The sequence below is a fragment of the Corvus hawaiiensis genome, chromosome 17 (assembly GCF_020740725.1).
Source record: "Corvus hawaiiensis isolate bCorHaw1 chromosome 17, bCorHaw1.pri.cur, whole genome shotgun sequence".
Classification (NCBI taxonomy): domain Eukaryota; kingdom Metazoa; phylum Chordata; class Aves; order Passeriformes; family Corvidae; genus Corvus; species Corvus hawaiiensis.
Window position 1 is genome coordinate 10,042,219 of NC_063229.1, and position 11,790 is coordinate 10,054,008.

Sequence of the window (11,790 nt, forward strand, 5' to 3'; positions counted from 1 at the left end):
AGGTCTCTGGTTTTGCAAGAACCACATCTCCCCTCCTCTTCCGTAGCCCACAACATTCCCCCCTCCATGAATCACAACTTCTAACAGCAGAAATAAGGAGCAGAATTTACACCTTCACTGAGGTTTGGATGGGCAACACCCTCAGGCACATTGTGCAGTTCTTGGTGTTGCTCTCTGCAAGGCCAGGAGTTGGTCTCTGATCCTTGTGGGTCTCTTCCAGCTCTGGATATTCTGTGGTCTGTGGCTTTATGCCATGGGAAGACCTGAGCTGGGGAGGTGCTGGGTTTTCCTTTACCGAGCTGCAGATCAGATGGGGGTTACTTGTTTTGGGTGAGCATTCAGTTGAAATCCCTCTCCCCAAGCCCACTTCCCACAGGAGGCACAAAGCCTCTTCCTTGCTCTGAATGCCTCTGTCCCCCACAAAGCCTGGTCCCCAGGGCTGGAAACAACTTCAGCAGGTGGGAGAAAACCTGACTGCAGAAAGACCAAAGATGTGTTGAGCCCTTGTGGTGCCCCCTGCTCCAAAGCTCGAGACTTGCCCTGATGAAGACACTGCCTGATGGTGAGCAATTGCCATGTCTCTTTTTCCAAGGTGTTTTCATGAGGAGCTAGACTGTAAATATGTCTTTTTAAAAAAATTATATTTCCTTTCTCTTTTTTTCCCACAAGAAGGCTTGTTAACTCTTTAAAGAGCTGTCACTGGGCTCCAGTCTCTCTCTGGGTACTTTGGGATATCATGGCTGGGTAGGACAATGCGTGTCCAGAGAAGGATGCCTCTCACCCTGCAATGCTTTATAGGGAAGGTGGCTATTCCATAGTTAGAGCCTCTTTTTTTAAATGAAAAGGATCTCCAGCAGCAGCTGGTGTGGGTGCAGCCTTTGATATCTGTTCAGCAGAGAGACTCAGACTGGCAGCAAAGCAGGCTCTGACAGAAAAACTCCAGCCTGCTTTCCCACTCGTTTTGCTGTGCTCCCCCTCAGCTATTTTTGTGGGTATTTATGCAGAAGCAAATTTCTCCTTCCTTCAGCAGGAGCATCTGCTTCGGACACATCCCAGGCCGCAGCCCTGGCTGTGCCTTCATGGCCTCACGCTGCGTTTGCCATGCGAATCTCTGTGGCAGCAGAGCTGCATCGCCGTGACTTTGCAGAAGCAGCCGGTAATTCACACCCCTGATCTTCACCTCCCAAGCCCTGCCCAGGGCTGTCTGAAGGACCAGCTCCTACTCCCTGGCCTTCTCCTTTGCTGAGGAGAACCACGGAGCTGAGATGGGAGGGATGGAGGGTAGAATCCAGCAGCAACAGCTGTGGGAGGGAAAGCTGTCCCATCTCCATGGTGAGGATTGCTTGTGAGGTGGGGAGGCTGAAGAAGGGATAGAAAGGGGAAAAGGAGACCTGTTGGAGTGAGTCCAGAGGAGGCCACAAACATTCTCCAAGCGCTGGAGCATCTCAGCTACAGAGACAGGCTGAGAGAGCTAGGGGTGTTCAGCCCAGAGAAGGCTCTGGGGAGACCTTAAAGCCCCTTCCAGTGCCTAAAGGGGCTCCAAAAGATCTGGAGAGGGGCTTTGGACAAGCGTCTGGAGTGACAGGATAAGGGGGAATGGCTTCCCACTGCCAGAGGTCAGGTTAGATTAGATAGTGGGAAGAAATCCTTCCCTGTGAGGGTGGTGAGGCCTTGGCACAGGTTACTCAGAGAAGCTGTGGCTGCCCCATCCCTGGAAGTGTCCAAGGCCAGGTTGAAAAAACCTGGTCCAGTGGAAGGTGTCCCTGCCCATGGCAGGGGGTTGGAATGAAACATCCTTTAAAATTCCTTCCCACCCAAACCAATCTATGATTCTGTGGTTCTATGAAACGGAAAGTGGGAAGGGTAGCCCATAACCCAAAAGTCCTGGTGCTGCTTAAGGAACGGAGATGGACTGTAAGAAAGTAGTGCTTGTGCTGTGGGATGCTGATGGGTGTTTGGCACACGGTTTTTTGGGCCCCTCATTGTCATGTCTATTTTGAGTGGCCCGCAGTGGCTGCAGCACCTGTGCTCTTGCCCATTTAAACTGGGGATTCATGACACCTTTGCTCAAAATATGGTAGCAGAAGTACCAAGGCCAAAGCTCCTTTTGAAAGAGGGAGTTTTAGGACTTTTCCAAGCCAAGGGATTGCTATTGAAGTGGGTGCTGTTAAATCAGAGTCCCACAGCTCACAAACTCCCTTTGTTCCTGCTTTCAGCACTCTGAAGCCTGGATAGATTGCATGATAGAACAAAATAATCAATAAATAGAGCAGGATGGTTTCGTATCTTGGCAACAATGATGCTGCTGAACCATGTAAACTGACTTTGCTCTCTCTCCCTCAGGGCACAGATCCCTTCTGGCTGCAGGGAAGGAGTGATGCCGGCTCTCCACAGTGCTGGGGGACACAGACAGCCCCTTCCCCCATCCCAAGGTTTCTGCTTCAGCAACCCATAAACCCCCTAAGTAGTCCCTGGGTTAGAAAGTGCTCAATATCCTACCCCAGCTGGGATCACCTTCACCCCCCAGGACAACATCTCCCATGTTCGGATTCACAGAATCTCACAGTCCTAGAATGGTTCAGGTTGGAGGGGACCTCAAAGATCCAAACCCTTGCCATGAGGAGGATCCTTGGGAATTTGGTCTTCCTGTGGCTGAACTGCTGGAAAGGTCTCTGGGAGGAGATCATATCCTGTTCAACCAGTCCACTCTTGCAGCAAAAGGGGTTTTTCCTCCAGCCTGTGTTATTTCTGAGAGAGGATGCAGCTCCAGTGCTGATGGAGTCTCCTGCTGCCAGCAGTAGTCAGGGGCAGCATCCCTCCCCTCAGGGCCTAAAGCCAGGCAGGAAGGGCTGGAGCCTGCAGCAGCAGCAGCACCAGCACTGCCAAACATTTTCAGTGTAGTGAAATGAAGAATGATTCTTCAAGAAACCAAGCATGAAACTTGATTTTTTCCAAGGAAACCATTGAAAGAATCAGCATCTTCCCATGGACTGGTTTTGGCTGCATTAGATCACCGTTTTCCTGGCCATAAAGAGGAGCCCACGCAGAGCCGGAGCTGGCTCTGTCCCTTCAATAAACATCAGCTTCTCTGTGTGTTTCCAGCCTGGCATGTGCAGTGAATACTCCGAGAAAAGCTCATGCCATGCTGATTTCATTCAGTGATAGGGAATAAAAACAGAAGCTCTGCAGTCAACATGAAATAAAGATTAATGGCTTTTCAGCTTGATTTCCTCTGTGTGAAACAAACCCCCGTATTGTGATTTGGCTATTTAATGTTTGCTCAGTGTTAGGTGTTAATAACAACTTCTCCACATGCACAGGTCACTTGCTCACATATTTTGGAGTTTCCCTCATCTCAGCCTTGCGCTGCTCTTGCTTTGCTTAACCACAGAGGAGATCGTAGAATCACAGAGTGGGTTGGGCTGGAAGGGACCTTAAAGGTCATCTATCTGACCTTCATGCCATTAAAATTTCCAGAGATAATCACCTGCCTCCAGGCACCCAGCGTAAAGGGGCAGAGAACTAACCCAGCCCCTGGTGGCAGTGTTTTACCCTTCTCCCCGCATTTCGGAGGTGATGGGGAGGTGGCAATGGAAAGCCAACCAGGGCTCTCCCTGTGGTTTGCTTTGGCATCTGCACTGGGGTTTAATTCGCTTGTGCTTCGCTGGAAAGCTGCTTCATCTTCTGGTGAGTGTCAGTGATTCCACCAAGCCCTTCTGCCTGGGGCTATCCACAAGGTGTAGGATGAGCTCAAGCCCAGGCTGGATGGGGCTCTGAGTACTCTGGTTAGTGGAAGGTGTCTCTGCCCATGGCAGGGCGTTGAAACTGGATGATCTTTAAGGTCCTTTCCAACCCCAACCATTCAGTGATTCCATGATTCTGTGATTCTGTGAGCTGTTGGCTCTGACCTGCCCCATGCATCGTGAAATGGTGGCCATCAGCTTCACATCCCAGCTCCTGGTCAGCATGGATGAAGGAGCTCAGCTGGGTGTGACCATGGCAGGAAGGACCCCACTGAATCCATCACATGGATAAGGGAAATTTAATTACATCCGTAAGACTTCCATCAATGCTGAGCAGCAGCAGGCTGGGTCTCAGGGGAGATTTTTCATTGCATTGAAATCTGACTTTATTAATTACCAGTCTCTGATCTCATTTGAGGGTTAAGTTTATGAAACTGAATCCTTATTTCCCTGATTTCCTTATTCAGCTGGTTTATCGCGTCTTGTACAGGGGATGGTTTGGACCTTAGAAACTCCCAAGGTGTCCTACACTTGTGGCACGAGCTGTGCAGAAGCATCGAGGCACAGGGAGGTGGTGGAGATGTGCAGAAATCCTGGTGAAAGACAGGGAAAGAAAACACATCTCAGGAAAACTGAAAATGGGGACGGTTGCCTGCTGTCAAAGGTCTTGCTCTCAAACTATAGTTTATTTGACCCCCCAAAGGGAACTCCCCCTTCCCACATTGGTGGCAGCACCTGGAGTCCCCACCCCACCCAGCCAGGGAACACTGTGGTGGGAGGCTTTAGCAGAGTGACCATCAGCCTTTGGTGCACCCCAGGCTGTTCACTTCCTCATGGGGAAAGCTTCCCATCCTCTGTTTATCCAGGAAGCACCAGACTTGGCTGTAGGCACTGAAGAGAGTGCCTGGTTTTTATCTACACATCAAATCTACTTTTTTTAAGGGAGAAAATAGCCACTGAACAGCTCTTGAAGCTTGGGACTAGTGTCTAATTCCACTCGAAGAGCTTTGTTAGATAACTGCAATATTTTTCTGAGAGAACAATCGAGGCTTGTGATTAAAAGCCATTCAGGCAGCTTTGATCCTTCCCTCTGCATCTTCACTTACCAAACACAAATGCCAACAAGGACTCATGGCAATATTTACTGACACTACTCTTGGCCTTTGCCTTTAAATTAACTCCTCTTCCTTGCTTGCAGTCAAAAGAAGGAGGAGGGAGGGAAATGTGGCAATGTGGCGTGTGGGCTTTCAACAGGGGATTCTTTAGAAAGATTTTTTTTTGAGAGTGCCTGATATCATAGAACCATAGAATCATTACGTTTAGAGAAGCTCAACCAGTCCAAGTATCAACTCAGCCACACCACCACATTAACCGCTAAACCATGTTTTATTTTTGTCTTTTTCTCACGTAAAGATGCTTCTGAGAGGCGGGCCATTAACTCTCAGTGGGGTATTATTTCTCACCCAAAAATCGTGATCAGCCTTAAGGGAGGCAGTGTGAGACTGCCTAAAACCCAGGGGATTAGCGCTCCCCGGGAGAACAAGCCGCAGCACAGCTCGGATGAGGACAATTGATCCAAACAGCCAATATTGCTGCGGCACGAAGACTTAAAAAGCAACAACTGCTTCCGATCCCCCGCCTCAGCTCAGATGCCTGCGTTGAAAGCCTGCAGTGGGAATACGAGCCCTGTATGAACCTAATTCCGGTTCTGGGACGGGAAATGACTCCCAGGGATGATGGAGCAGAGTCCTCCGCGGCCGTGTCCTCGTGGGTGTGACAGAACGAGGAAGGCGATTCCTTCCCGGAGCAGGAACCTGCTGCTGCTGCTGCAGTGGGCAGGAACTCCTGCTGTGTCCTGGGAGCTGCGTGGCTGCACCGCACCTCTGCACTCATTACCACATCCCGGACTGTCCCAGAAGGAAATTTCCCCGGCTTTTAGGCTGAGCTGACTCCCCTGCTCAGAGCATGGCTGGCTGGGAAGGGGTTAGGACAGGAGAGAGCCCTGTGGGTCCCTAATTCAGCGTCCTGCGACCCTGCAGACCCCAGACGGGATGTTTGCTTTAGGAGGGGATTTATTCAGTGAATCGTTAATGGGGTTTATTTCCCCGCTTACAGTCTTTAAGCTGCAGCTGATGTGGGCTGGTGTGACAAGCCAACCCCAGCAGTGGGAGGAAATTCAAAGGAATGAGCTGGCGTGCGGGGTTTCCCTGGGGGAATCTTGCGCTGGGAGTGGGCAAGCATCTCCTTGGAGGTGTTTTCTGCTCTCCCGGATGGAGCCGAAGCAGCCTGGCCTCGGATGCTGTGCTCCGAGGGTCCGCCCGGGCACGGGCACCCCGCGTTTGCCGGCTCCCCGCAGGAGCAGGGTGCCAGGCTGAGCCGGCTGCGGGAGATGCAGCGATGCTGAGCCGAAAGCAGACAGTGCCGCTCAGCGCCGCCGGGCTGAACCGCACCTCCCCGCCGGGCTGAACCGCACCTCCCCGCCGGGCTGAACCGCCCCGTCCCGCCGGGCTGAACCGCACCTCCCCGCCGGGCTGAACCGCACCGCACCTCCCCGCCGGACTGAACCGCACGGCACCGCCGGGCTGAACCGCCCCGTCCCGCCGGGCTGAACCGCCCCGCACCGCCGGGCTGAACCGCCCCGCACCGCCGGCCTGAACCGCACCGCCCCGCACCGCCGGGCTGAACCGCCCCGCACCTCCCCGCCGGGCTGAACCGCACCGCCCCGCCGGGCTGAACTGCACCGCCCCGCCGGACTCGCACCGGCCTCCTCGGGGCTCCGCGGGAGCTGGAGCCCCTCCTGAGCACGGGAGGAGACCTCGGCCTATGCAAATCCGTCTCCCCTTGGAGCCTGGTACCCCACAAGAGGAGCCAGCACTCATGCGTTCCGTGTTTTACATGGAGAGAATCATGCGTGCAGCAGGATGATGCTGAGATGGGGCTGCTCGTGCTCAGAAAGGGAAGGCCCAGGGGATATAAACAATTTCTGTAAGTGTCTGTGGAGGGTTCAGAGAGGAGGGAACCAGACTCTCCTCAGTGATGTCCAGTGATAGGACAGGAGGCACAAACCGAGATGTGGAAAATTCCATTCAAGCATAGGAAAGAAACTCAGAGTGGTGAAATACAGGAACAGGTTGTCCCCAGTAGCTGTGGCATTTCCGTCCTTGGAGACATTCAAACCCAACTGGACACGGTGCTGGGAAATTTGCCCTGGATGACCCTGCTTGAGCCATGCTGTGATTCTGTGACTGTTGTGACTTGTGATTTACAGAAAAAGCTCCAACAATGTCACTGTCAGCTCTGAAAGGGGGTGACTCACACTGAAAAGATCCTTTCCATCTAATGTAATGCAGTAGTTTAACCACCTAATAAAATCCATTGCCTTTCCTAGGGCCCCAATGCCAATGAACTGCGATGTTGCAGCTAATTAGGCAGCTTCTGTGAGAGGTGACATAATCTGGGTCAGATTTCTCATGCAGAAAGGTTTTTCCACCTGGAAAGCCCACTGCCAGCAGGTGGCAACCATGCTAAAGCCAAATTCCTGGCGAAGTTTCACCTGGAAGAATGTGTTCTCCTTCATTGGTCTCCCAAAGTTAGCACCTTTAATATGGAGAAGGCAGCACAGTGATCTTGCACCCGCACATCCGTTTTTAGTTTTCTAAAAATTAAATTGCCACCATGAGGTATTGAGGGTTTTCAGTTTTGGCATTGGGGTGCTGAGGGCACTGAATTGCCCCAAGCAGTCTCACCTGGGGTCTCCACCCACACTGTCACCCTCTAAGAGCCCATTTAAACTGAAAACTGCAACCTGGAGTCTCCACTCGCATTGCCACCCTCTGAGAGCCCATTTAAGCTGAGAACTGCAGCCTCCTCTTCTTTAGTTTTACCTGTTCTGCACTTTGCTGGGGGAATTTCGACAGGTAAGAGCCGAGCTTGGTACCTGGGGACTGGGGAAAAGCTCGAGAGAAATATTTTAGCTCAGACAGCCTTCCCAAAACCAGTAACACATAAACATTGCAAGGCTAAAGGGTGTGAGAATGAGGTTTCCAAGCTTTCGATATGGAGTTTCTGATCTCGAGACTCTCCATTCAAGTCCTGGTTATATCCAAGTATTTCGACTATTTATCTGTGAAAGAAGGAAATTTTATCTGCAGTGCTCACTGGAGTTTTTCTTGTGGCTTACCAAACACCTCAATTTTGTTACAAACCTACTGTGATTTATTTTATAATAGGCAAAATGCAACATATATAGCAAAGAAATGGCACAAGTAGCATAAATTTTCTCTTGTGAAAGAAGGACCAGTCTCTTTTTTCCCCCAGGAGGTTTATTTCATTACTCACTCTTAAATAAATATGTATTTGACACTTAACAGGAACAATTAGTTCAAAATAATTTCTAACACAAATTCCCATAGTTGTCATAGTATTTGTATGGTGTGTTGTTAACTCTATTTTTGAGGCTCAAATCTTCCTTTTGGTCTAAATTTAACAAGTAAGAAAAGAGGAAATTTGTGGTGGGGTGGAAGATGGACATCCTTCAAAATCAAAAGAATGCAAAACACACAGGAACATACATGGACATGAAAATAGTTTCTCTCCCAAATACTCATCTTCTGTCTGTTTTATTGATATTTCATTGAAAATGCTCATTAGCTCTGCTCCATTAAACGATCCTCCCTATTAACACAGTGATGAAGAACTGAGCTTTGCACTCATCTGGAAATTGGTCTCCAGGCTGCCTGTGCTGTACAGCAGATGGCAACAAAGGACCACTCTGCGGCAGAAGTACACCCCTGCAAAGGAAATGTTCTGTCCTTAATAATTCAGAGTGTGCAATTAACAATGAGGGTATGGAAACGCAGCTCTGAGAAGCTGGTAGGAGCAAAGAGGGGAAATACAAGAGTTGCAAGTGGGCAGGACAAACCCTGTGGCTGATGAAGATTATAAACAGGCCACACGTTACATGTAAACCAAAGAAAGGACATTGTACATTCATTGGCTGCCCCTCCAGTCTGCAAAGTTGCCCCTGAAAAGCCCTGGGAGGGCAGGGACCTGCCATCCCCAACCCCCTGTTCAAGAAGTTCTGCATTCCAGCAACTTCCGGAAACTTTTCCGAAAACTGTCATCCAGGAAAGCGTACAAGAAAGGATTCAAGCATGAATTGGCATAGCTTAGGCTGGTGATGAAGTAGGATATTCCAATGACCATGGAGGTCTGGGGTAGGTCAGTGGTCAAAGCCACGATGGTGGCCAAGTGGAAGGGAGTCCAACAGAAGAGGAACACGGCCAGGACTATGAAGACCATAATGGTGACTTTCTTCTTGGCTTTGTCCAGGGCTCTGGCATTGGAGTTCAAGTGCATGTTCCTCAGCTTGTAGAGCATCATGGTGTAGAGGATGCAGATGGTGGATACCGGAATGGCAAAGCCAAGGATGAGGGTGTAGATCCTGCTGGCTTTGAACCAAAACCTCTCAGGCTTGGGGAAATTGAGACCACAACTCTTGATCTCCAGGTCGTCGGTATAGACATTGGCAAAGATGATGAAAGGGAGGACTATGATGGTGACCAGCATCCAGATGCACAGGCTGACAATCCTGGCTGCTCGGTACGTGCGATGGGGCATCCTCTTGGACCTGACTGTAGCCAGTACCACCAGGTACCTGTCTATGCTCATCACTGTCAGGAAATAAATGCTGGAGAAGATGTTGTAGTGGTCTATGGACAAGATGACCTTGCAGAGGATTTCCCCAAAGGGCCAGTAGCGGAGGAGGTGCTCGGCAATATTCATGGGCAAGACAAGGGTGAACAAGTCATCGGCTATAGCGAGGTTCAGGATGAACATGTTGGTCACAGTCTTCATCTTGGGGGCCTTGAGGACCACATAGATGACAGCAGTGTTGCCTGTGAGCCCCACAGCACAGATCACAGAGTAGATCACGGGCAGGACAATGTAGAAATCAGCTGCCTGCTCTTGGAGGGTGAAGTTGAACCTCATGCTGTTTTCCAGGTAGCAGCTGTTGCCTGCATTGCTGCAGGAGCTGTTCAGATCATCCCAAAAGGAGCTGTTTCCCATGCCTGTTGATCACAGACCACCCTCAGATGCCACTGAAAGCCTTGCTAGCCCAGAAGTGAGAGCTTTTCTGTTTGGCTGGGTGTTTTTTCCCCTCCTGTGAGAAGCAGCTGTTACCTCATTTAGATGCAGCTTATTTTCAAAGGTGACTTGTGAGGCTGCATAGACCACCTAACTTACCTCTCCGCCCTGTTGGAGAAGTTAGATTTTGGAGTGATGAGGCGGGAAAAATATGTTTGGAAGACATAAGGCTCCATGAACCATGGAAACGAGAATTGTGACTCTCTAAATAAGTCAAGGAGCTCTTCTTTCCGAGAGCATTCCGGTGAGCTTTGGCTTTTCTTTGCTGGGTGAGTTGAGTGGCTCCGGTTCAGCTGTCTGCAGTGAGAGGTCTCCTGGGGCTAGCAGGAACAAGGAGGCAGAAGGGGGAGTTTCGTGCCTGGCTGGCTGTTCACAGCCTTGGAGGACCTGAGGGATGGCTGCTGTTTCACTGTCACAGTGCTTGCTTTCTGTGCCGGAGCAGAAGTGTTCCAGTGGTTAATTAGTGCCTGCCTTTGTGTCGGAGTTCAGGCTCTTCATGGACTGGGATTTCACAAACAATGAAGAAGTTTGTGACACTGCTACTCCCCACTCCCAGGGTCCCCTAGCAAAAGAAGGAGGGGGAAAGATAGTTCAGGGAGTATTTCTGAAACAAAGGGTTAAAGGGATTTATTTCGCAATCAAAGTAGACTTTTAAGCAAGGGTGGGCTCTGAACTTATTCACTGTGAAGACTATCCCCAGTACAAACAACTGGCAGCACCCCAAACCAGGCAGAGATGGACAGACAAACCTGTAAATCTCAGAAGTTCAGGATTAATCAGGGAAGAGGGAAAAAAGTACCCTGAAAGCAAATCCACTTTAGAGCACAGCAAGAATCATCCCATCTGTAGCATTTGCCACATCCATCACTATTGCCTTTCCCATACTTCCAAGAATTCCTCCACAGGGAATGAACAAACAACCGACCCCTACCCCCACTGTGAAGATCAAAGGTTTGGCAACTGGTCCCCAGGGTCTGCAAAGAGAAGCACCTCTCTTCTCTTGCATTTTGTTGCAATAAAGTGAGTGGGACTGCTGGCGTTGGGGATGGAGGGCTGAAGTGTCCCTTACCTGGGAAGCGGCTCCGCTGCCTCCTCCAGCACCTGCTGCTTGCACTGGTGAGCCTCTTCCCTCTAATCCGAGTTGGAGGAGGGTCTCTGGGTTGCTGACGTACCGGGATTTGCAATCAGATCAACATGATGCTTCTGTGTGTGTGCGCGTTGCATGTCTGAGCAATTAGCACTTGCTCAGACCAGGGAAGGGGGGGAAACAAAGGTTTTTCTCTCTGCAGGGTTACTGAAATAGTAAATAAGGTGGATGTTCTCTTCAGGAATGAGGGAGATGTCGAGGGACACAGGCAGCACCCAGGACTGGCTGAATGAGGGATGCATGAAACGGTGGGAAGCGGGGGATTAAATTGCTTCAATAGGGAATAGGGCTGGCTTTAACAAAGGGAGTGGGAGGAGGGTGAGCAACATTACAGCGCGCAAAATAAACAAATAAACAGACGTACCTTGCCAGATCTGCGCTGTTTTTGGCTGCTCTGGGGCAGTTTGGCCGGGTTTCTCCAGCTGGGTCTCTGATCCAGCTTTGGAAATTCAATGAAATCCTTCAGATGTGCATCAGGAGGTGCAGGAGTCCCGTGAAACTTGTCGGAAATGCACCCCAGGTTATAGAGCAAACCCAGCAAGAATGTAGGATCACTTTACCAGCATGTCCCTGGAAAAAGAAGAAAAAGGAAGTCAAGAATCTTTTGACTCTCCTCTAGTGTTTTAAATGTTGCCTGACCTTTGTTTCAAGACAAGGCAAGGGAGAACACAGGCATCCACGAGTGCCTTGCCTGGCTGTGTGCATTTAACCAGGAGGGCCAGCTTGTAGATCTGAGCCATGTAGCCAAGAACT

At 50.3% G+C, this 11,790-nt stretch overlaps 1 protein-coding gene across 1 annotated transcript; it reads right to left on the minus strand.

Annotated features, from left to right (window-relative positions):
- Nucleotides 1-7,967: 7,967 nt before the first annotated feature.
- NPBWR2 (neuropeptides B and W receptor 2) lies at nt 7,968-11,515 on the minus strand. The gene is made up of 3 exons (XM_048322300.1): nt 11,402-11,515; nt 10,960-11,262; nt 7,968-10,452 (listed from the first exon to the last, which is right to left on the minus strand). Exon 3 carries the CDS (start codon nt 9,810-9,812, stop codon nt 8,814-8,816), a length of 999 nt encoding a protein of 332 aa, XP_048178257.1. The 5' UTR covers nt 9,813-10,452; nt 10,960-11,262; nt 11,402-11,515; the 3' UTR covers nt 7,968-8,813.
- Between the last annotated feature and the right edge of the window lie 275 nt (nt 11,516-11,790).

Bases quoted from the DNA above. Each gene is read 5' to 3' on its own strand.
- NPBWR2 (XM_048322300.1), bottom strand. From the start codon at position 9,812: ATGGGAAACAGCTCCTTTTGGGATGATCTGAACAGCTCCTGCAGCAAT.